Source organism: Scatophagus argus, chromosome 1, assembly GCF_020382885.2.
Source record: "Scatophagus argus isolate fScaArg1 chromosome 1, fScaArg1.pri, whole genome shotgun sequence".
NCBI classification, from domain to species: domain Eukaryota; kingdom Metazoa; phylum Chordata; class Actinopteri; family Scatophagidae; genus Scatophagus; species Scatophagus argus.
Genome location: NC_058493.1, coordinates 29,192,142 through 29,215,207, shown reverse-complemented (window position 1 = coordinate 29,215,207; position 23,066 = coordinate 29,192,142). Strand labels below are relative to the sequence as shown.

The 23,066-nt window shown below is 48.6% G+C and overlaps 1 protein-coding gene across 5 annotated transcripts in view; it reads right to left on the bottom strand.

Annotated features, from left to right (window-relative positions):
• Positions 1 to 21,521, bottom strand: part of kifc3 (kinesin family member C3) — a 31,558-nt gene extending 10,037 nt beyond the window's left edge. The window contains exons 1-10 of one of the 5 annotated variants that reach the window (XM_046398240.1): positions 21,264 to 21,521; positions 6,112 to 6,232; positions 4,254 to 4,396; positions 3,575 to 3,707; positions 3,243 to 3,328; positions 2,407 to 2,472; positions 2,020 to 2,166; positions 1,575 to 1,856; positions 1,291 to 1,464; positions 572 to 658 (exon numbers count right to left, since the gene is read on the bottom strand). In XM_046398240.1, the coding sequence (XP_046254196.1) occupies positions 572 to 658; positions 1,291 to 1,464; positions 1,575 to 1,856; positions 2,020 to 2,166; positions 2,407 to 2,472; positions 3,243 to 3,328; positions 3,575 to 3,707; positions 4,254 to 4,396; positions 6,112 to 6,193 (1,200 nt within the window). In that variant the 5' untranslated portion in view covers positions 6,194 to 6,232; positions 21,264 to 21,521. Of the gene's footprint in view, positions 1 to 571; positions 659 to 1,290; positions 1,465 to 1,574; positions 1,857 to 2,019; positions 2,167 to 2,406; positions 2,473 to 3,242; positions 3,329 to 3,574; positions 3,708 to 4,253; positions 4,397 to 6,111; positions 6,233 to 6,611; positions 6,729 to 11,953; positions 12,689 to 21,263 lie in introns of those variants that run through there. The other 4 variants (XM_046398209.1, XM_046398215.1, XM_046398232.1 and 1 more) reach the window with 4 other exon arrangements.
• Positions 21,522 to 23,066: the final 1,545 nt, after the last annotated feature.

Below are 23,066 nucleotides of genomic sequence, written 5' to 3'. Positions count from 1 at the left end.
AAAACTCTCCACGTGTTATTAAATATATTATCTGTCCTATTTCCCATCTCACTTCTATTCTAACTCTGAACATTGTTCTTAGTGTCCACAGTCCAGACAAGAGAAGACCTGAGGTGATAACAATGTCCTTACACTCCTCTGAGTGTCTTTTCTGTCCTGGGTCTTCCCTCTCATGCTGCAGACAGGCTGCCATACAAGGCCAACAAAATATGCAGCCTGGAAGCAGCACCTGCAGACACTACTCAGGGATCCAAAAATGGTCTACATTTCAATTTATTTTTGGGAATCTTCTTTAAAAAAGCTGCTGTAACTGCACATCACTCAAATTCATTTAGAGCAGCTCTCTTTGTGGTTGATTTTCGAATAATCCTTACAATACTCACTGAGCTTTTCTGGTTTTTGTTGTACTACCACCGTTTCACATCTAAAAACAATAAAGGCCGTGTTACATAAGTTCTGGTTTGTGGTCTATTTGGCAGCTTTGGAGCCCAAACTCAGCACAGAAGGTCGCGCTCACTGTGACCTCTGAAGGTCAGAGGTGTCACAAGGGGAGGTGGGGGGCGGGGCCAACCTTGGACAACCTGCGAACCACCTCGCTGTTGCCCCTGCCGATGGCCTTGGAGAGGAAGCCGCACAGACGGCCTCGATCGGTGAGCAGCTGCAGCCGAACGCATGCAGAGAGAAGAAGAAGAACTACAGAGGTGAGTGGGCTGAACTGACCTCAGGTCTGCATATCCACATCATCACATTCATCTTATCACCTGCTTCAGTGCACAGCCCCTCCCATCAGCCCCACCTGGGTTCCCTGTCACCAAGCCAGACTAGTGAGCACATACTTTCAGAAGATTCTAGACGAGTTTGACCCAAAGTAAACACTGAAGGCCCCGCCATTACAGCCAACCGGTTCCACTGGTTCAACTACAAGGCCAGGTTCAAATATGGCAGAATTTTCCTTTAATCTGGGATCATGAAGAGTAACTCACCAATAAGATTTAAATAATTAATCAGTGTAATCAGCTGTGATGTGTGTGTGAGCAGGAGGAAATGCAAGTGAACATCATTTCTTGACAAAACACTGAGTATTTTTTCTCTTCTGATGGAGCTAAGCTAACAGTTTCCTCCTGCTTACAGTCTTTGTGCTAAGCTAGGCTAATCACATCCTAGACCTGACTGAACACACAGATGAAACAGACATCTGAAACATCTCACTCTGGTCGCTTCATGCAGCAGGCTGCAGTCTCGCTGTGTGAGACAGGAAACAGACCGGCAGGTGTGAGCTGCAGGTGTTACCTGTGTCCTGAGCTGAGCGCAGGTCCTCTGCGACTCCCGCAGCTGCGTCTCGAGCTCCCTCAGCAGCTGCCTCTGCGCAGACAGCTGCTCCTGCAGGCTGGTGTTCTTCGTCTGCAGCTCAGCCAGAGCTTTCTGAGAGTCAGCTGACTCCACCTCCACCGTCTGAGTCACGTACTGAAGGACAGAAACACGACACCGTCAGAGGGACGAACTTAGAAAGTTTTTAATTTGTCTGACCAGTCTTTGCCCATTCTCTGTCCAGACCCTGACCAGCTTCTCCTCACCTGGACTCTGGGGGGCGTTGCTGCCTGTCTGACGAGCTCCTCCTCACACTCCTGTAGTCGGAGTGTGAGCTTCTGCTCGGTCTCCCCCTGCCTCCGCCTCGTCTCCGCCAGCTGCCTCCGACTGTCGTCCAGCCGCAGGGTCGACTCGTCCAGCTGCTGGCGGACACTCTCCACTCTGCTGGTTTTCTCCAGCAGGTCTCGCTCCAGCTCAGCCAGCCGTCGCTCCCTCTGCCGGGCCTGGCTCTCCCAGCGAGACACCTCCCTCCGCAGGGACTCTGCATCCTGCAGAACGCAGGCAGGCGGCAGAGTTTATATGAGCACATGTTTACCAGCCTGGGACACACACATACAGTGTGTACACGAGTGCATGTGTGTGTGTATCTTGTTGTATTCATACCTGGCTGGTTGCATACCTGACTGTGTGTATACCTGACTGTGTGTATACCTGACTGTGAGGGCAGTGGCTGCAGGTGCAGGTCTCTGCAGCGTCGGGGCTCTGAAGCTCTGAGCTCCTGCATAACTTCAGCTCCTGCTTCAGACGCTGGTTCTCCACCACCAGCAGCTCCAGCTGCTTCTCCAGGTCTGTCGCCCCCTACAGGACCGGAGGACACAAACATTTTTTTAAATGTTTTTATTGCAATCTCTGCTCAGCACAAATACATTCTGTCATGTTTCCGGTGTTAACAAGTACACAACAATGTGCTGTTTTTTATGTCACATGACCAACATGGCTGAGGATTTTACATTTCTGTGTGACATCTGAGCACATCTGTGTGTGTGTCTATTCAAGCTGTGTGTTTTTTCTCAGGAATGTGGTCCGGCAGGGTCTCACCAGTTCAGAGCGAAGTCTCTCCACCTCCTGAGTCTGATCCAATAGCTTCTCCTCCAGCTCCTCCACCTGCAAACACAACATGTTAACCTCACACTGAACTCAAGTCACCTGGGTGTCTAACTTTATATGTATAATGATTTCATATTTTGATCTGTGCAAAAACTGTTTTGCAGGGTCTCACATTGAGAAATTTCAAGAAATATTTCACAGTTTTTAACAGTGTGGTCACGTAAGCCGATTGGAGTCAGCGTGAAGCGGTGAAACCCAAACACGTCCTTTAGTCTCTAATAATCAAAGTCCCAGCAGTTTGTTTGACGAGGCAGAGGTGGTCTTTTCTGAGATGTGTGTGAGTCTGTATGACTCCAGTCTGTGTGTGCTGCGGTTGTAGACACAAACATCTACGTAGAGTTGTCCCACTTTCCCATGTTCAACCTTAAACACACATTCAGACTGACAGATTAATGACACCACTAATAACGCACCTGTCAAAGTGTCACACTGTGACATACATCGGTATGACAGCAGATGCATCACCTGTAATTTTTCATGTCAGAGAAAGCTGTCACACACCCTCGAGTTTAAAACGAGCGCTCAGACTCCACTGATGCTTCTCTTAAACTGCTCTGACTTTCAGCCGCCTGCCCACAGTCACACTCCTCCTTCACATATTTTAGATTCAGTGTGACTTACTGACTCGAGCCTACCATCTTCCACAGCGACCACGCAACCATTAATGCTAACACGCTACACATCACATAGTAAACATTAGCATGAAGGAACTGTGGAAGCCCGTCAAGCATTCTGGTACGGCTGTGATGCGTTTCCTGTGGACATACCTGTATTCGCAGCCGAGTAACGAGCTGCTCTCCTGTACAGCTGAGGTGATCTGAAGGTCGTTCACCTGGCTGCAACACCCTCACACCTGCACACACACATGCAAACTCAGTGTTAAGGTTTCCTGTGGAGGTTTTGACCACAAGTGGGGCTATGGAGCAGGACTGTTATGAAAGAAGAAGAAGAAGAACTGGTGACATGCAGCTCATACAGAAAAACATTACTGTGAGACTTTATTGATGATGACTTGGTGATGAAGGCCACGGGTCAGAACATGAAGTGTCACTACAAAGCTGAAGCTTCGACCTCGTTTCCTGTCACTGTCTGTTCTCACCGTTGGGTGGTGCAGACGTCTGAATGCTCGGCGGCGGCGGCGGCTGCTGCTGCACCTGCTGGAGCAGCAGGCGACGGGTGACTTCTTCAGAGCGAAGACGAGTCTGAAACTCACACACTTTGTCCTGTAGACTCTGAGACACACACACACACACAGAAATGTGAGGAACCAACATCATTTAGACTAAGAAGACTAAGAGCTGTTTCTAGGAGCAGGAAGCTGCAGACACAGGAAAAACAAAGGAAATGAGTCGAGGAAGAGCAGGAGGAAGACGAGCAGCAGAAACTATGAAGACAGAAGCAGAACAAAGGTTTTTACGTTGGCCGGAGTCCACCAGCAGGACCAGGTGACCCTCTGCAGACAGACGGCAGCGTGGAAACAACAGAGTGAGACACACGCACAGTGAGACAGACAGGTGGACAAAGATGTCTTATGAGGGGACCAATCACAGGCTGCTCCCAGGTCAGCACTGAAGCAGAGCAGCTCAAACATCAGAATGGATCAGCAGCGACGTCACAGACGTGATGAGCCGGTGGACAGGAGGGCTGCCTGAGGCCTGTGCTGATGTCAGCTGTGAGTCAGCACTCTGTCACACACACACACACACTGTGTGTGTGCGTGTGTGTGTGTGTGTGTGTGTGTGTGTGTGTGTGTGTGTGTGTGTGTGTGTGTGTTTTACCTGGATGAGCAGCTGCTGGCTGGGTGTGTTTGTTTCGGGCAGCTCTGCGGTCAGAGGGGGGCGCTGTGAGAAGGCGGCGGTGGGCAGAGACAGGAAGGAGCCGTCGTCTTCAACATCACTCATCAGGAAGTCCACTGAGCTCGCTGTGGACACACAGGAGGGACAAAATGAGCAACGCTTTGTCTTCGTTTATTTGGGTGACGGCAGTTTGGTTTCTTTAGTTTTCAGGATTAAATATTTCCGGATTGGGAACATTTCAGTCGCTGGTCGGAGTAAATGTTGAGCTGACGTGTTAGCGTTGTACTCCTGAAACTTCCTGTTCCGCTTTACAGCATCAGATCAGTTCACATAACTACCACGTAAGAACTCCTCGATTAAAAGCTGTGCAAATAAGAGTCATTCCAGCTGGGTCGAACGCTTTCACATCCAGACTTCCTGTGAGACTGACTACCTTACAGAGACGACGTCACCTGTCAAAGGCGTGTTTCATCCCAACACGTCTTCACTCTCAGTGGAAATAGTTCTGCTCTGACTCGTCAGCAGAGAGCTGCTGTCACTATGAAACTTTTCTTCTAATGCGGGAAACATGTAACATTTGCCTTGTGCTCCAGCAGGGGGCGCTCCAAAAATTCACTCCACCCTACAGCAGTAAACTGACAGGAATAAGCTGAACGTGTCACACACCTCCTCTAAGTCTCTTAGAGAAACTAACAGAATCCATAAGCAGATTTGTGATAAATATGGTCAGCGATCAACGAGGTCATCGTACAAAACAAGAACCAACCTAAACACGTTTCCTTCCTTCTGCTCCTGAGAAAAGCTGCACTCCTACAGAAAACCATGGAAACCAGTCCAACCAGATAACAGTCACTGACACATTAACCTGCTCAAACCCAGTGTGTGTGTGTGTGTGTGTGTGTGAGGTCACAAGTTTTCTACCAGGCCTCAAATCTCAGCCCTCAACCAGAGAACAATCTGCACTCTGTGGGAAAAATGTGAGCATTAAGAGGACTTAACAAACACACACACACACGCTGAGTAGTGCTGGGAATGTGTGTGTGTGTGTGTGTGTGTGTGTGTGGGTGGGCTGCTGATCAGAAGTAATCAATTAGCATCTGAGCTGATCAGCCGAGCTGCGTGTCGAGCAGGTGTTCCCTACGCTCTCGTTCTCGTTCATTCGCTCTGTCGTCAGGTTTCTGCTGACTGTCGCTTGGAGTCAAACGAAACTAAACTAAACAAAACTAAACAATTAATCGATTAATCACGATGGCAGATTAATTGATTACTGATGTGTACTGAACCCTGCATCATGTGATCTTCTGCTGCGATGTGTGACACGAACGTTTGTGCTTCTAAAGACGAGAGAAAAGGTGTTTGTTTTCAATATGGATTCACGTGCGAAAGGTCAGAAAAACCGTAACAAACTCAAATGTTTTGTCCAACCCACAGCGACACAAAAGAGAAAAGTGAAAAGAGTAAGAAACGATGTAGAATAAATCTGCTGCCTGCCTGTTCACATGACAGAAAGGCAGGAGGAGAAGCAGAATCTGCACAGCCAAGAGGAAAACTGTGCTGCGTTTCAGCTCATCTGTGGCCTCCTGAGACTCCGACTGCAACACGATCAGCTGAGAAACACACGGCGAGCGAACAAACGGCGACAGAAAACGGTGGGTTTTCAGCTCACCTGCTCAGGTTTCCTCTGGCTGCTCTCACTGCTGAGCTCCATTCATCAGTGACAGGTGTGAGTCACCTCCACACACACACACACACTCACTCACTCACTCACTCTGCTGTCACACAGAAATGCAGCCACGCTGAGGTTTTTCTGTTCCTCCTCTGCAACACACGTCTGACTCACCGTCCAATGAGACGTCTGTCTTCCAGAGCTCCTGCAGGCAGGGGGCGTGGCTGAGGTCCCAGGTCTTTCTGGTACTGAACATGACCGCCGGGCTGAGCAAAGCGCTGGACCGCTGGACCGGCTGCAGACACACACACACACACACACAGGAAGAAAGAGCATCACACCTGCACTTTTCAAAATAAAACTGAAATGAATTCCGGTCAGGAAAGTTTGCTAACTCTGCTAACAGGACGCAACCTGTCATTTAGCTGTGTCAGAGTAGCACCCATGTGTACAACTGCCTGTGAATGCACCACACCGGCATACAGGTCAGTCAGTCTGATTTAGAAAATAAAAACATGGATGTAAAAGTAATCACTGAGCTGATCAACGTCTTCACACTCACAATGCATTAAATCGGTTTTCAACAGGTAGAGAAAAGTCACTCATTCCTCCTGTCCTGTCTCACCTGTGTCTCCCCACCAATCAGACGACCTCTACACGGAGCCTGTTCTTACCTGGCGCCCCCGTCCACAGCGAGGTCGTGGCTCTGACGGGCGGAGGTGCTGCCGTCTGTCCGGCCAGCCCTTACTGATCAGAGTTCCCACCCAGCCCAGCATGCTGTCCGCTGCTCCACGCTCACATCCTCACACTCAGCTGGTCCCCGTCGCTCAGGACCAGCAACCCGCCGCACACGCTGACCTGGAGTCAGGTAACCCACCTGCAGTCTGTGTGCTGACTGCAGCGGGATTATGAACATCTGACCCGAGGTCAGGAGGATGAGGTAATCTGCTAATCCTCAGAGCAGATGGCCTCGTTAACCCTCGGCCGGCTGCGTTCAGGCCTGCTTCACATGAACGACTCAAACTCTCACTCGACATTCACCTGTCGATACTATGACACACACGCAGTGGCCACTTCGTCAGGCACACACAGCTGTGGTGCTGAACGCAGCCAATAACGCAATAACAATTTTTAAAAAACACAATAAACCAGCTGATAGTCTTATATACACACAGCGTGTGTGTGTGTGTGTGTATTCTCTGGTTCCAGCAGCATTTCACAACACAATTTCTTCCCACATCGACGTTCCTTTGATATTTAAAACCTTCAGGATAAGAAGGACTTACAGAGCCGCTGACACACACACACACACACACACACTCACTGCATTGTGAAAGTGTGGATTAGAGGTTTAAGGATGGAGAGAGATGCTGCACACACACACACACATTTATAGCATATGAAAGTATTATTAATGTTGACAGCTGCTGACACATTTTTCCCTGCAGACTGCAGATCTCAGGTTCACACACACAAACACACACACACACACACACACACACTGGGATCAGTTAAAAGTGCTGATTCTGGGTGTGTGTGTCGCAGCTCTGAGGCTCACATCACTTCTGTATTTTCCACAGGGAGCAGGATGTGCGTTTCCAGCCAGCAGCCGACTGCTTCCTGGCTGGAGAAGCAGCACTCAGCCATCTGCTGCCGTCTGACACGTTCACAGTCCAAACCGTCTGCAGACAGCTCAACACTGACTCTGGATCAGTTTGTCAGAGACGCTCGGGAAGGTTCATCACAGGTGAAAGATAAAAGTCAGGCCTGTGGTGTGTTTACTGGGGCTAAAACTGCACACAGATCAGCTTGTCCACCAAAATGAACAAAAACAGAAGGAAACGTGGTGCACTGCAGACGAGGTCTAAGTGCTGCAGGTACAGCAGCTCAGGTGAGTCCCCAGGTATCAGCTGACCTGACACAGCAGGTCACTGCAGGAACAAATTTTATCTCTTTATTTGATTCTGTGAAGTTCACAGAAACGTTTCAGAATGGATTCAGTGTTTTAATGCAGGAAGCAGACTGCCTGAACCCGTTCGGCGGCTGCGTGAGGCTGCAGGTGGAGCTACATGCTAACAGCTTCAGCAGCTGCTCTCCGAACACCTGAGCACAGCCAAACGGCGACCTGCTGTTCCTTGGGTTATTACAGATGAATGCTGATCTTCAGACGGCATGAAAACCGACTTCTTTAATGATGAAAAACACTCAACACTCAGACGGCATCACATCACTTTACATTTCAAAAACATCAAGATGCAACACAAAACTGAACTGAAGATACTTCACCCAACCTGCCTCACACCCTCCTCCCCTAAACTGGGTCAAATCAGCTCTTCCTGTTTCCCTTCAGTCTCCATGTGCTCAGAGTGAAACAGCGTCTGCTCACACACACACACACACACACACACACCACGCGTTTGCTATGACTGAACCACCAGCAGCACGTCACAGATTCAGGCTGACGCCACTTTAAAACAATCTGGAATTTTCTCTGAAGATTTGCACAACACGAGCTCCTGATGTGACTGCGAGTCCACAGTCTCCTGCAGGTGAGACAAAACATCTGGAGACGTCACGAGGCTCCGTCTGAACACACTAAAGGCTTCGTGCTACGTTTAAGACACACAACACAAGAACGCGACTGCCGTGCAGCTCCGCCTGACAGACAGGACGGGGGCGAGACCAGCCAGCCCATGAGGACAACCTGTGTCCCCCCGCGCCGGCACCTGTACCTGCACCGTTTCAACAAGCAGCGCCTCCTTTGAACCACTTAACGCAGTAAGAGCCGTGAACGTGCACAAATCTGCTTGAGTCACAGGAAAGAGGAGGGTCCGCGTCACCAGACAAAGGCAGGATTATCAGGACGAGTGAGGACTGACGACAACATAAAGCTCAGGCCGCCGTCCTCCAAGCACACGACGATGTGTTCGGGTCATGAGCGGGAACACGACGCTCAGCATCGGGTTACAGCCAGACCTCCATCCCCGTCTCCACTCACGGTCCCCCGTCCACCCATCCCTCCGTCTCTCCCCTCTTTGTGTCCCTGGACTCGCTGGGTTCTTACCTCCCTCCCTGCGGCCTCGTTGGCTCCTTCATCGCTGCATCCTCCTCCTCGCCGCAGCTTCACACCGACAGCAGCAGGATCGGTGTCAACGCCACCCGCCGACCCCCTCAGCGCGCGCGAGCACACACACGCACGCACGCACACCTTCCTCCCTCTCTGTTCCCCTAGCAACAGCACAGCAGCATCACAGCTCCAGCTCCTCCTCCTCCTCGCCCAGATAAATATTTCAGCCTCAAGTGAAGCGTGAGGAGCTGCTCCTCCCCGCAACTGAAATATTCAACAGTCCTGTGTGTGCGTGCGTGTGTGCGTGCACGTTCGTGTGTGTAGTTATGTTTAGTTATGTTTTGCCCTTTTCATTCTACTCATTTCTTTGTCTGTCTGGGATTCATTTAAAGCTGCAGTTCCGTCACAGAAACAAAACTGAAAATATTCACATTTGGTGTCACACACTTCTTCCATGACGTCAGCTGTTCCTCTCTGGCAGAGTCTGGACTTCTGTTGCCACATTTCAGGTATTTAAATCCTTTTCAAATGGAGGCAAATAATAAACTCACTTCCTGTGTTTACTTAGGAAGGAGAGAAAGCCAAATAAAGGAGCTCCAAAGCAATCAGGGAGAAAGATGGAGGACTGATCACACCAGTGGACCCACCCAGTAAAACCACAGCACGTTCTCCAGTAGAAATCTGTCCTGACAGACACTAAAGGAGCAAACTATCGCAGCTCAGATCAGTTTTCTCTGAGACGCAGCTAGCAGACATCACGCTAACACAGCTGTTCATGAACTGTGGACACTCAGCATCTGTTAGCCACCGAGCTAACACAGTTTCTTCCTCTTCAGTAACTCTGAGAACAAAACGTCAGCTGCAGTAAATGGGCCTGTTAGCATTAACATGTTAGCAGTTAGCTCACCCGCTACAGCAGCCGACTGTCTCACTGCAACACACTGAACCCAAACCCATCAGTGGGTCTGGATCAACACAGTGCTGTTTATGAGTCCATGCTCAGCAGGAAATCACTCAGAAAATAAAATACACTGAAATAAAGACTGAAGTTTGAAAAGTTAGCTGAAGAACTGATATGACAACAACTCTCAGTACTCGAAAGGTTTTGCTTCCGAGCAGACATTTCAGTTTGCGTTCTCACCAGTAGTCAAAAATAGCCTGAATGTTTTCCATCTAAAGGAATACGACTAACAAAATGAAGAGTTTCATAAATAAATTCAATAACACACGACTGTGTTGAAAATATTCAATTTATCTGAACATTTCTTTGTAATGTTTAAAGCTCGAAAAGTTATTGACATTTTTAGTGGTGTCCCTGAAACTACCACACGTCCTCATTTCACACAGACCACATCAGTACAACCAAACACCACAATCATTCACATTTTGATGACTTTGTTTGTCCCAAATCACTCAGTAAAATCAGATGAAATGCTCACCTTCTAAGTAAATGCAGTGACAGGATTTTTAAAGCCTGATAAAAACTAAAAGCCTGACACTTCACAGACCTGCAGACACACAAAAAGTGGGAGCTTGTGGACAAAAACACTTTGGTGTCCTGCAGGAGGGGACGTTGTGTTTTCCTGTCAGGGCTCAGCAGTCGGATTAACATCATCATCATCATCATCATCATGAGGAGGAGGATGAATCCACGCTTACATAACTCCTGTTCTGAATGTCAGAGAAGGCCGACATGTGACAGGATTTCAGTCGTTAATGTTTCACATCATGTGATCAGATGCTTCACATTCCTCTGCTGAGAACCAGAAACATCAGATTTAACTGGAACACACTGACATCAACGAGGAGTCTCTGAACACACCAGCAGGACGACACGACAACATCCGTCTCAGTTTCAGCCTTCATGCTTTAATGTCCGACGAGGACGAGATGTCTGTGGTTACAGAGCAGACAGCTGGTCAAAAACATGTCTCAGTATTGGACAGTGCTCTGAGGACAGCTCGCCTACAGTCAGGACGCAGAAATGTTTGATCATAGGCCTGGAGCGTCATGAAGGGCTCTGACAGACTGTTTATGTACGACTGAAGATAAACTCAAAACGTCTCCGATTCATGAATCTGATTCATAAACATACGGAGAAGAGAAGCAGAGAAATGTCCGAGTTTCTGCTGAGTTCAGTCGGAGGCTGAACTAACACGCTCAACACACAGAAGCTGCTTGTTTACTTAAAAGTGGGGATTTTGCTTTTTGTGCTGCAAGAAATAAAAAGTAAACCAAATTTCAGAAAACTGTGATTATAGTCAGTTTATTGTGCTCTACCTGTTGCTATGGTTACCTGCAGGTCAATCAAGCTCTGATTCAGTGCGGTGGTTAAAGCTGACCTAAATCTACAAACTACGTTATCCAACAACTGGCAGCCAATCAGAGAGCAGAGTGCAATACTTATACTTCTAATGAAGTTTAATGTTTAAAGATTTACTGCTAGTGTCAGATGAGATAAAGATTACTGTGTCGTCAAACCTGATGATCTGATAGCGTTTATTCACCTGTAAAAGGTAAACACACAGCATTTTGATCTCAGCAGCTGTGGATGAAATATTCAGACATTTACAGAAAAAAAGAAGTATTACTATGTAGAAATACTTCATTCCAAATAAATGTGTTACTGCTGGTGAAACAATGTAAATAACAAAATGCTATAAAATATCAAAATGTTTCTGTTACTCTTTTATTTATTATGATTGGATGGCATCATATTTAATAAATCTAAATCCACAAAGGATCCAGTGAGTAATCGAGGCAAATAGAAACAATATGATAACAGTAATGAAATACAAAATCCCTCAAAATGAAAGACTCAAGAAAATTCATGTTTTCATTCATCAGCAGCACTTTCTTCATTCCTCCATCTTGAGTTTTTTTTAAAGCAGAAAACAAACTCAGATTGGAGAAAACCTTTCTACCTGAGCCTGATCTCCATCTCCTCACCTGAACTTGCTTCCTGCTGTCAGGGACGTTACGTAAGCTGCCTCCTCGCCGCCGCTTCCTTTCAACTCCGTAGCTCCCCAGTCCTCCGCATTCCTCGCTCCGCACCGGATCATCACGAGGCCTGGACGCTCCCCACAACTCCGGGATGCCTCCATCCTCCGGCCGACGATCCTGCCTCGCAGCCTCCGACCTCCTGCCGGCCTCCAAGGCCTTGTTGTTCCAGCTCTTGAAGAGGCTGTGGAGGGTCAGGACCGCCAGGGTGCACAGGACATACATGACCCGTCCCACAGGTCCGGCTCACCTCAACTAAACTGCTCAGACTGAAGGCTGTTCTGGGTGGATGTTCAGCTTCATCTGAATCCGAAGAGGTGAATTCCAGGTGAAAGACAGGTGTCTACATCCTCAAAGTTTGTCAGAGTTCAGCCAAAACAAGCAGGAGTCGGCTGTCATCTGAATGAAAGAAGCTCATCAGCTCCGTTTTAATCCTGCTGTCGTTTGTAGGCTGTGCTGTCGTGCCTCACCTGTTTCAGGCCCGTCCTGCGTCCCACCCCGTCATCGCCGACATTCCACTGAGCTGATAAAGACCTGTGAACCTTGTCCCGTCCCGCTGTCACGTCCACAGCGACCTGACCGGTAACCAAAGCCAGCAGGCAGCAGCTTCAGTTTCTCAGCGTAACCCAACACACCTGCAGCGATCGGTGCACCGACTGCTTCATATCACCTTCAACCTGTGGAGCCACAGCTGCTCGTCACTGACATCCAATCAGACTGACGTGTGCCACACACACAAAACCTCTCACATGTTCAGATTCCCACTTTTCAGTCAAAGTCTGCACACAGTCAAAGTCTAGGACGATCTCTGACATTTCACAGGAAAAAAGAAAATCTGTTGGATGATGGGGGAAAAACCTTCAAAAATGTAATTTTTATCTTTGTTTAGACTTAAAAACAGTAATGTGGATTTTAAAAAAGGCACATTTTTATACAAGGATGCAGAGTTAAACAAACAAACCTTCTGTGCCTTCCACACATAAAAGCGAAGTGCAGCAGCAAAGCGAGTTCAGACTCCAGAGCGTCTACAGCAGCGTTCCTGTAGCTATGCTGTACCGACATCTCCAACTGAACTGAGTCGGACACTTGCTGAAATTAAATCTGATCCGAGAATCCAACAACAAGAGACAGGATGCTGCAAAGTTATCCAGTCCAAATCGTCTGTGGAGCCCGTTAACTTTCAGCCGCTGTTTCCTCTCGTTCCTCCGGCTGCTTCGTTAGCTTGTTAGAAAGTTCTCAGTTCTGACTGGACGAGCTGCAGGTCCAGGACAAAACTCTGAAGACCCGTCAGACTCGTCCCTCTTCGTTATCCTCTGTAACACTCGAACAGATTAACACAGAGGCAGGTCGGGTCTTCACCTCCATCAGTGAATGGCGGAGGGAGGGAGGGAGGCCTCCACCTCTCTCTGTCCTCCCCCTCCGTCTCCCCCCTCCCTCTGACCATCTGTTGTTGCTGCAGGATAAAACTCTGAGAGGACCGCTGATGATGTAACACATGATGATACTTCATGATGCTTTTATGTAAAAGTTCAACACGTCCAGGAGTGAAGACTCTTGCAGAACTGATTTCATGACTTCCACATCATAAATCCTAATTAATCAATCAATGACTTTCCATTCACAAACATAAACAGATAACAACAACTCATATAAATTGAAATATTAATGTTATACTTCTGGTACTTTCAATGGTCATAAAGTATGTTTAAACTACCAATTACCCCGCAGACCACCTCGTCCTGAATACGTGACAGACTCGGGGGTCCGGGGAGTCGGACTCGGTGGGAGCTGACAGTCTGAATCACAGTCAGTGAATCCTGATGGATCAGGTCAGGACCCCACTGTATAGCAGTGACCGGACCGAGACATACTGTAAAACAGAGCTGGGGCTGTTTCTGGAAACTGCTCTGAAGGGACAAAAGCAGCCATTTCCAGTCCACCGACCTCTTTCAGGGTCCTAATGAGGGGGCGGAGTCACAGCAAATGCACGCTTCACTCCCAAGGTCACTACTGAGTCACATGGTGCCAAGACTCCAACCGAACGTCTCACGTGTTACACCGACATTCACAAGGAGGGTGGAGATCCTACGGGTCCTGGAGAGGGTTCTAAGAGTTCTGGAGGACTTCAGGACCTCTAAAGGAGGTTCAAGAGGTCTTTAAAGTCTCGACAGACATAGAAGCACATCCAACTCCAGAAACAAATGAGGCACCTGCCGCCCGTCTGTCAGGGTCCAAACAGCCCACACTTCCTGCACGCCAGTCGTTCAGCCACGGCGCAAACCCTTCAGTTGCACAAAGTCCTGCACCGCTTGAGGTTAAAGCTGAGAAAACAGATCACAGCCGACTGAAACGCCTAAAGGAAGCCTCTGAATTTACAGGATGATTTCAGAATTCTAACTTTGGTTTGAATTAGTTATCTGATCCTATAAAAAGAGGCTGAAACATCATGATTGACAGCTGAGCGCTGCTCCTGATTGGCTCAGACGGGTGTGTGGGCTGTAACTCAATACTGTGGCTCCACCTCCTGATCACCACTGCACAGATTCTGGCTCCGGATGACATCACCAGAACAAGATGGCAGCACTTGCGTCAGGGATGTGCTGGCTTCACTTCAGTGGGAGGAAGTGGAGATGTCAGCCATCTTTACGCCGATGAGTCAGACCGGAGTTCATTCAGGTTCAACTCTGTCATTTATTTTCCTCAGAACTGCAGGGTGACCTGCCAACTCCATCAATCAGGAACCGACAGAAACAATAAAACACAGGCTGCGTTCAGTTGATATCTCAGCAGCTATCAGATCAGACGCTGATACGCTTCTGAGCAAGACGATGTTGTAATCTATGAAGGTCACCTGTGTGGCTGCAGGTGTGTGTCAGTTATGACGAAGGGTATCAGGTGTGTTAGTGCCTGTAAGAGGCTCAGACCCTCCAGATTAGAGCAGATTAGTGGAAACACGTTCCTCTCTGCATTTCAGGAAACAGGAAACGTCCCCACAGCTTCAGAAAGTCCACACCTGTGTGTGTGTGAGTGTGTCTGGAGTGTCTGTGTGTGTGAGTGAGTGTGTCTGTGTGTGTGCGTGTGTCTCTGTGTGTTTGAGTGTGTGTGTGGGTGTCTGCGAGTATGTGTATGTCTGTGAGTGTGTGTGTGTCTGTGTGTGTGAGACTGTGGTGTGTGTGTTCTCTGAAATCACTGCAGTCTTCTGAAATGGGATGGAGGGATAGACGGAGGGAAAGAGAGAGGAGAGGAGAGGAGAGGAGGGAAGGGAGGAGAGGAGAGGAGAGGAGAGGAGAGGAGAGGAGAGGAGAGGAGGGAAGGAGAGGAGAGGAGGAGAGGAGAGGAGAGGAGAGGAGGGAAGGGAGGAGAGGAGGAGAGGAGAGGAGAGGAGGGGAGAGGAGGGAAGGGAGGAGAGGAGGAGAGGAGAGGAGAGGAGAGGAGAGGAGAGGAGAGGAGGGAGGAGTTGTTTGGCTTTAGTGGTTTACAGATTCCCAAAATGCACTGCACACACCCATTTAGCTCTCCATGTGAGCTATTTTGGGAGGAAATTACAGTGAGACCAGCTGGGTGGAAACACACACACACACACACACACACACACACACTCACAGACTCACACACACACACTTAGAAGCTTAAAAACTTCAGTCATGTGAAAAAAGAAAGGTGGAGAGAAGAGAAAAAAGCTGACAGTGAAGGAAACAACTCAGCAGAGGAGAAGAGGAGGAGAAGGGGGAGGAGGAAGGGTGAGGAAGAGGGGGGGCTTCGTCTCTTCTTCCTGTGTTTGCCCTCAGTGGATTTCACTGCCACATGGAGATCAGCTGTGTGTCCATTAAAGACGTTTGGCTGAGCACAAAGTCTGGGCTCAGAGGGACGCTGCATTTCAACAACTGAAAGCTGAGACGAACTTGACAGGAAACGTCAAACATCCGCAGCTTTTCTCTGTCGCAGCAAACGAAAGGCCGCCGGGTCGACTCGGGCTGATGTTCGTCTGCAAAGGACAAACTCACAGGTCACAGTCACAGCTGTTCACCTGTTAGAGTACTCTCAGTGAGACTGTGTGTGATTGATTAGCTATCATTAATTAGTAACGAGTGAGTCTGCCTTCAGCCAATCAAATCTGATTCACTCACTGATTCACTCTTCAATCTGTTTGTTTTCCAGTGAGCACACACACACACACACACACGCACACACACACACACACACACACACGGGCTCCAGACTAACTTTTCGCTTTGGTTGCACTGGTGCGCTCAGCTTTGTGTTTTTAGGTGCACCAGCACACCCAAATTTTTCATTGTGTCGCCTTTTTATCGCTGTAACTTTCATATAATGCTAATGCTAATGAAATATACGCTATATGTTGTATATCGGCCCATATAATGATTTATAAATTTAAACTGGGTGTTTTATTTGATATATTAGATATATATATGGCCGTTGTGTGCAACATCAAATTTGATTATCATTTCCAATTCATCAGAGGAGCTGATTATTCCTGCCTGCCTCTGAAATGCAGCTGGGAGAGGGGCCACTTCCTCTGCACACTTGTCACGGCATATTGAGTGTTTTATTAAAGTTTCGACACGAAACGTTGTTGACCCGCTTACAAATGCAGTATTAGCGGCCATATTCTGAGCGCACTCCTGGCAGTAAACGTAGTGCTTTACGTTACGTCCTTTGTCGTACGTCAGGGAAATTGTTTTAGCCAGTCCTGTCTGAAAGAATAAATTGTTGTCTTCTTAATTTGAGTCTCGGGCCGGGCTCTGTCCCAGACTCGGTTGTCTCCTCTGGGTCCGAGTCTGATGCTAACGCCGAAGGACCGGGGCTTAGCATCTTACCAGGGACCGACGGCTCCGTGTCCAGGCTGGATGAAGTAATGGGGATGGATTGAATGACAATAGAAGGGCTGGTTGTAGGCTTAGTTTTCTTAATAAAAAAACTTCCAATGTATCGACTTCTCTTCATTTTCCCTCGTTTTGTGTTTATTTTCTGTGTCGTTTCAGTTAGGCAACTCGCTAACTAAACTTTAAAACAGACACAACTGCAGTGAACAGGAGCACAGCCAATCAGAGGCAAAGACCCGCCTGAGCTCCGTCTCTTATTGGTTTAGACCACGATACGATCCATGCGTGTGGCTCGCTCACAGGAGAACACAGAGAATAACTTTCTGTTTTCACCTGGGCAGCGTCAGGTGCACCAGTGCGACCCGCAAAAAGTATTAGTCGCACTCTTGAAAATTTTGGCGGCACTCTGGAGGCCTGATTTAGACACAGTTTAGTTGGAGGTTTCAGGTCTGCAGTGGAACTGAAGGAGGAGTTTGTGTTTCACTGAGCAGGAAATGAAGTCACACACAGACAGCAGCTCAACAGCTCCACCTGCTGGACTCAGCCAGATCACAGTCTGAGTCTGCTGCCATCTGGTTTTCATCACACGTTACATAACACAGTCTGAACATTCTCACACACTCACTCACACACACACACACACACACACACACACTCCGTCTCACTGACTCACACACAATACTAGTTCTACAGCTGCAGTGATAGCTGATTTCCTGTCATGTCACGTTGAGTTCAGTTTCTCTGGATGAAGAAGACCTGACATCATCATCACATGTAAACAGACGTTACAGCACCACACCCACCCGCTGCAGGGCCTGCAGTCTGCAGCCGACAGACGGGTGTCACTCAGAGTCACGTCTGACGAGTAAATCGAGTTCAGAAAACAAGACAAAGTCCAACGGCCGGTGACCAAAAACAGACATCATCATCATCATCATCATCATCATCATCACTGATTTTAGAGAATCTGACGCAGCTCCATTCACAAGTAGGTCCATTTGTTTGATCAGGGCCATCGCACACTGCAGCAGACTGTGATCCTGAATGAAGTCCTGGAGTAGCAGCAGAGGTTTGCTCAGTCCAGCAGGTCTGCTAGAAACCACTTCTGGTGCGGTACTCCAGTGCGGGACTTCATGGTGGAACTACATGGTGGGACTACATGGTGGGACTACATGGTGGAACTCCAGGACGGGACTCCAGTGTGGGACTCCAAGGCGGGACTCCAGGGCAGGACTACATGGTGGGACTTCAGGGATGGACCCCAGGGAGGAACTCCAGTGTGGGACTCCAGTGTGGGACTCCAGGGCGGGACTCCAGGGCAGGACTACATGGTGGGACTTCAGGGAGGGACTCCAGGGAGGAACTCCAGTGTGGGACTCCAGTGTGGGACTCCAGGGCGGGACTCCAGGGCAGGACTACATGGTGGAACTCCAGGACGGGACTCCAGTGTGGGACTCCAGGGAGGGACTCCAGGGCGGGACTCCAGGGAGGAACTCCAGTGCAGGACTACATGGTGGGACTCCAGGGAGGAACTCCATTGTGGGACTCCAGTGTGGGACTCCAGGGAGGAACTCCAGTGCAGGACTACATGGTGGGACTCCAGGGAGGAACTCCATTGTGGGACTCCAGTGTGGGACTCCAGGGAGGAACTCCAGTGCAGGACTACATGGTGGGACTCCAGGGTGGGACTCCAGGGCGGGACTACATGGTGGAACTCCAGGACGGGACTCCAGTGTGGGACTCCAGTGCGGGACTCCAGGGCAGGACTACATGGTGGGACTACATGGTGGAACTCCAGGACGGGACTCCAGTGTGGGACTCCAGGGCGGGACTCCAGGGAGGGACTCCAGGGAGGGACTCCAGGGCGGGACTCCAGGGCAGGACTCCATGGTGGGACTCCGGGACTCCAGGGCGGGACTCCAGGGCGGGACTCCAGGGCAGGACTCCATGGTGGGACTCCGGGACTCCAGGGCGGGACTCTGGTGCTCTCTGGTGCGCTCACTGCAGCACCCATCATGACTCCCTCCATCCAAAGCGTCCTGCGTTCCACCTTCTGGCGGCGTAAACAAGCAGCCATGTTGGCAGCTTGGCTCCCTGCATGTCAGTCAGCACACTGAAACATCAACACTGATGTTCTCGTTCCCCTGAGGAGGAACTGTGATGATACTCAGTCTTCTGCTCTTCAGATCCCTGACCATCTTTTAAAAAAACTCAGCTCTCCTGTCGCTCGATCGGACTCCTCAGCTCGCTGCCCTTCATCCTGCGCTCTGCTCTCCGCTGATTCACTTTGTTTCTGCAGTCAGAAGAAGACAGAGCAGGAGCAGAAACACTGGACTGGTTTTACCATCAAACAGGAGCCTCAGCTACTGTGGGGGCTCACTGACGGCTGCTACGTGTTTGTTACTGAGACACTGTGTACAGAGAAACAACTGCAGCCCAGGAAACACAAACAAAGTAACAAATCAAATACCAGTGAACGCATCGCACGCTTCATGAGACGCTTGTGCAGTGAAAAGCTGAACAACACGACTGCTTATCACGAAGACAGAAGAAGGGGGCGAGGCCTGAGTCTGGGCGGGAACACGAGGCTCAAAGACCAGATAGCTTCTCCATTAGCCTAGCTGCTCCACCCAGTCTGTTAGCCTAGCGTCACTAAACATAACAGAACATCAACAGTCTTGATGGGGTATTACACACTGAGCGTAACCTTTCACAGTGTAGAACACCTGTCAGCGCCCCCTGGTGGACAAACTCTTTAATGGACACTCAGCCATTACACCAGCCTGACGGACTTGTCAGTCTGGATTTACTCTTAATGATCAGAACATTCTGATGTCTCACAACAGGAATTTTCACCAACTTTTTGGGTTCATGTTTTGGCTTCATTTGTGGGCAAGGTTCCATTCTGCTGTACTGTTCATTCTGCTTCTTCACCGTCTCCTACAAAGACAAACTTCACATCACTGCCACCTGCTCAGAGAAACTAGACTTTAAAGAGATGGTGTGAGCAGGAGTTTTACGTATCGCCGTGTTTCTGTGTTGTACTGGCTGTGAAAACAAATCTCCCTCTGGAACATTTAAGTCTCCCACGAACTCTCTGATCAGCGCGTCCTCAGTGATGTGGCTACTGAAGAAGAAAAACCTGCAGACAAAACCAGGTTTATTTATAGAAAACCTTGGGCTGGAGCGGTCAGCCTCTGCAGACACACCCTGCAGGCCAGCCGCCTCCTCAGCATGAACAGGAAACCAGGGAGCGTGTCCCATCTGTCCTCATGGGGACAGGAAATACATCAATCCTGCAGAGTGAGGACGTCCAGCAACTTCTTTAACCAGCTGTGTCGAGTTGAATCTTGAGTTTGGCTTCAGGGTTAGAATCACGACTGAGTTTTTAATGAGGGGAACAAGAAGAGCTGCTGGAAAGTCCACGTGTTCCACATCTGCCGTTGAAAAGACCAGTTTACAGACTTGTTTTTCACTGAACGGGATCCGACGGTTGGCCGATCAACAAGCAGCCTGGCTGTACTGTGACAACGGATCATCTTCAGCTCCAAAACCAGAACGAAGAGCTAACAGAGTCTGACGAGCTGCTCTCATTATCTACTGGCATCCTGTGGCAAGACTGCAGACTGCAACCAACCCAACACCCCTCGTCCCCCCCGCAACATTAAGGCCCTCACTATAGCCAATGGCCAACAGCGGTGCAACATGGCGGACTGCTGAGTTCTTAGTTTCAGCTGATTAATGCTAATGAAGACATCGTCATCAATATTAGAATAACATTCTGTCCCTAAAGCCATCAAATTTAGATTTTAGCTTTACTAAGATTTTTATCTCATAAAGTTTTTATTCTTTTATTAATATTAGAAGTATAAAGTAGCACAAAAAGGAAACAGTCGTGTAAAGTACTTCAAAATCATACTTTGAGTAAATGTACTTCGTCACATTCCTCCACAGCTAATTTATTACTGCGGAGGAGTTTTTCTGCTTGTGTGAGTGATGTGGTTTCACCGGGTTTTGAGCCCTCGGACAGACGGACCAAACACGTTCCGACACCAAAACTTTATCAGTGAACAGTGAAGATCGATATTTGTCAGCCCTGCAGTCACCACCACAGCGTGCGTGCGTGCGTGTGTGTGTGTGTGCTGACCGACCAGGTGAGGTCGTGGCTCTTTTGTTAAAAAATGAAAAGAGCTTTGAATCGTGGAAACTGCTGGACGATCGCATGAAAAGAGACGCACACGCTTTGATGAATCGGATCTGCACACTTTGACACTTTTAACCTTCGGTTCATCCGCAGCACGACGCTGACAGCTCGGCTAACGGGGAGTCCGCGTCCCCGTAAACCACCTCAGCCGGACTTTGTGCCGCCAAAGTCGGAGGAGTGAAAAGTTTCCAGAAGCCAAACTTTTCCTTACCTCTGGTCCCAGGCAGCGGCTCCTCTCCCTCCTCTTGCTCCTCTCTTTGAGCCGCTTCCTCGCAGCGATTTCCCCCCAGTTTCTCTCGGATGAAGAGTTCAGGTGTTAAAACATAAATTAAAAGTCAAAACTCGGCGGAAGCGGTCGGTAGTTCGTAGTTTTCCAGCGGTGGAGGATCCGCGTCGCCCAGCTGCTCGACTGCTTTCCTGCCGCTGAAAAGTCAAGACTGCTGCCTTCGTGTGCTGCCTTCAGGGACCGTGCGACATGTGGCCATTCAGTGGGTTCAGCGCGCATGACCGAGGAAAAAGTTGAAAAATGTATAGAAAAGAGGGCGGGTCGGGTTTGAACCACATGAGAGGAAAATTGTTGAAATTGTCGGTATAGTGCATACATAATTAACTTTAATAAAAGAGTAATAATAATATACCACAATAATGAAATGATATACCAAAGCATAGAAATATTCTGTTAGTAAAAGTCCTCCATTCAAAAGGTTACCTCTGCAGAAGTACAAAAGTGGAGCTGATTTTCTCCTACGTGGACTAACTATCCTGTAAGCAGCCAGATACTGTTGGTGTGTTCAGGTTTGGCAAAACTCCCGAAACCCCCTCTTATTCCCTGCCGCCAAACTGGCCTCATAAAAAGACATCAAGGACATCTTACTGACAAGTCCATAAACATTCATAGGGACGCCTTCATGTTCAGGTGCCATGCAAGCTCACGAAGGTGTCCCAATCAGCTGGGGGGGATCATCCAGCGTATTTAGTGTTACCAAAAACCCCTTCTGTAGGGGGCGCTCGCAGTCCAGAATGAATGGGGGCTTGTGGAGCTGTAGCCCCATTATGTAACTTTAATGGTGAATTTTTTTCTGCCAGTTTTCGTTATGTTTTTTGTATAAGCGGTAGAGACAATAGGTATAGTTGCATTAGATTCCCGTGGCTTTTTTGTGAGGAAAAACCTTTCTGTATTATTATTTCAAGAGTAACTAAACACCTAAACCACTTTTTTGTGTTGAAAGGAAGTTTAAATAAGTATTTAGTAGGATTACTGATTGATTCAGGTCCAAAACCCGACTTTTTAGTGGAAAGTAAATATATGTAAATATGCATAACGACTGCCCTCTACAGGTCGAAACCGGAGTGGACCGACTGTCTGTAGAAGGGCTGTGGTGTTACGCATTTCTTCTTCTTCTACGCTCAGAAATCAGCAGTGACAGTGAAGCTTCCTGTGGACCACAGCAGCTTTCAGCTGTGCTTTGTATCTGTTTTCCCGCCTTTTCTTGTTTTCTGCTTTTCCTCTTGGGCTCCGGCTGACACAATGAGAGCTTCCTGAAGCTTTTCCTGTATTGTTAGTCCTGGGAGGTGCTATGTCGCTCAGCTACAGCCCTGCAGCCCTCCTCTGAGGAGAATACATACAGTCCACAGACATGGACGTTTATGTTCCAATGCTGCAACTCTGGAAAACTCCTGAACGCAGCATCTCTTTACAAACAGCTACCCCTAGTGGGAGCATGGATATATTACATAGATTATATGGATCGTTTCTATAACGTTTGTGTCACAACAGAGATAAACAACAAATATCTCAAAGGTTAATGCAAAACTATAGGGTAGCTGCCAACTGGCCCTCACTACACTCTGCTGTAGTTGTGTTGGACTGTGGCTATAGCTACCGTTAGCTCAGGGAAGCTAGCAGCAGCCCTCCAGGACGCATGGCCGGACACCAGACCTGCAGGGGCTAGTTTGACAACAGAGTATAGTACAGAAGAGATTTAGACCAGGACTATGACTCAACAGTCATTTC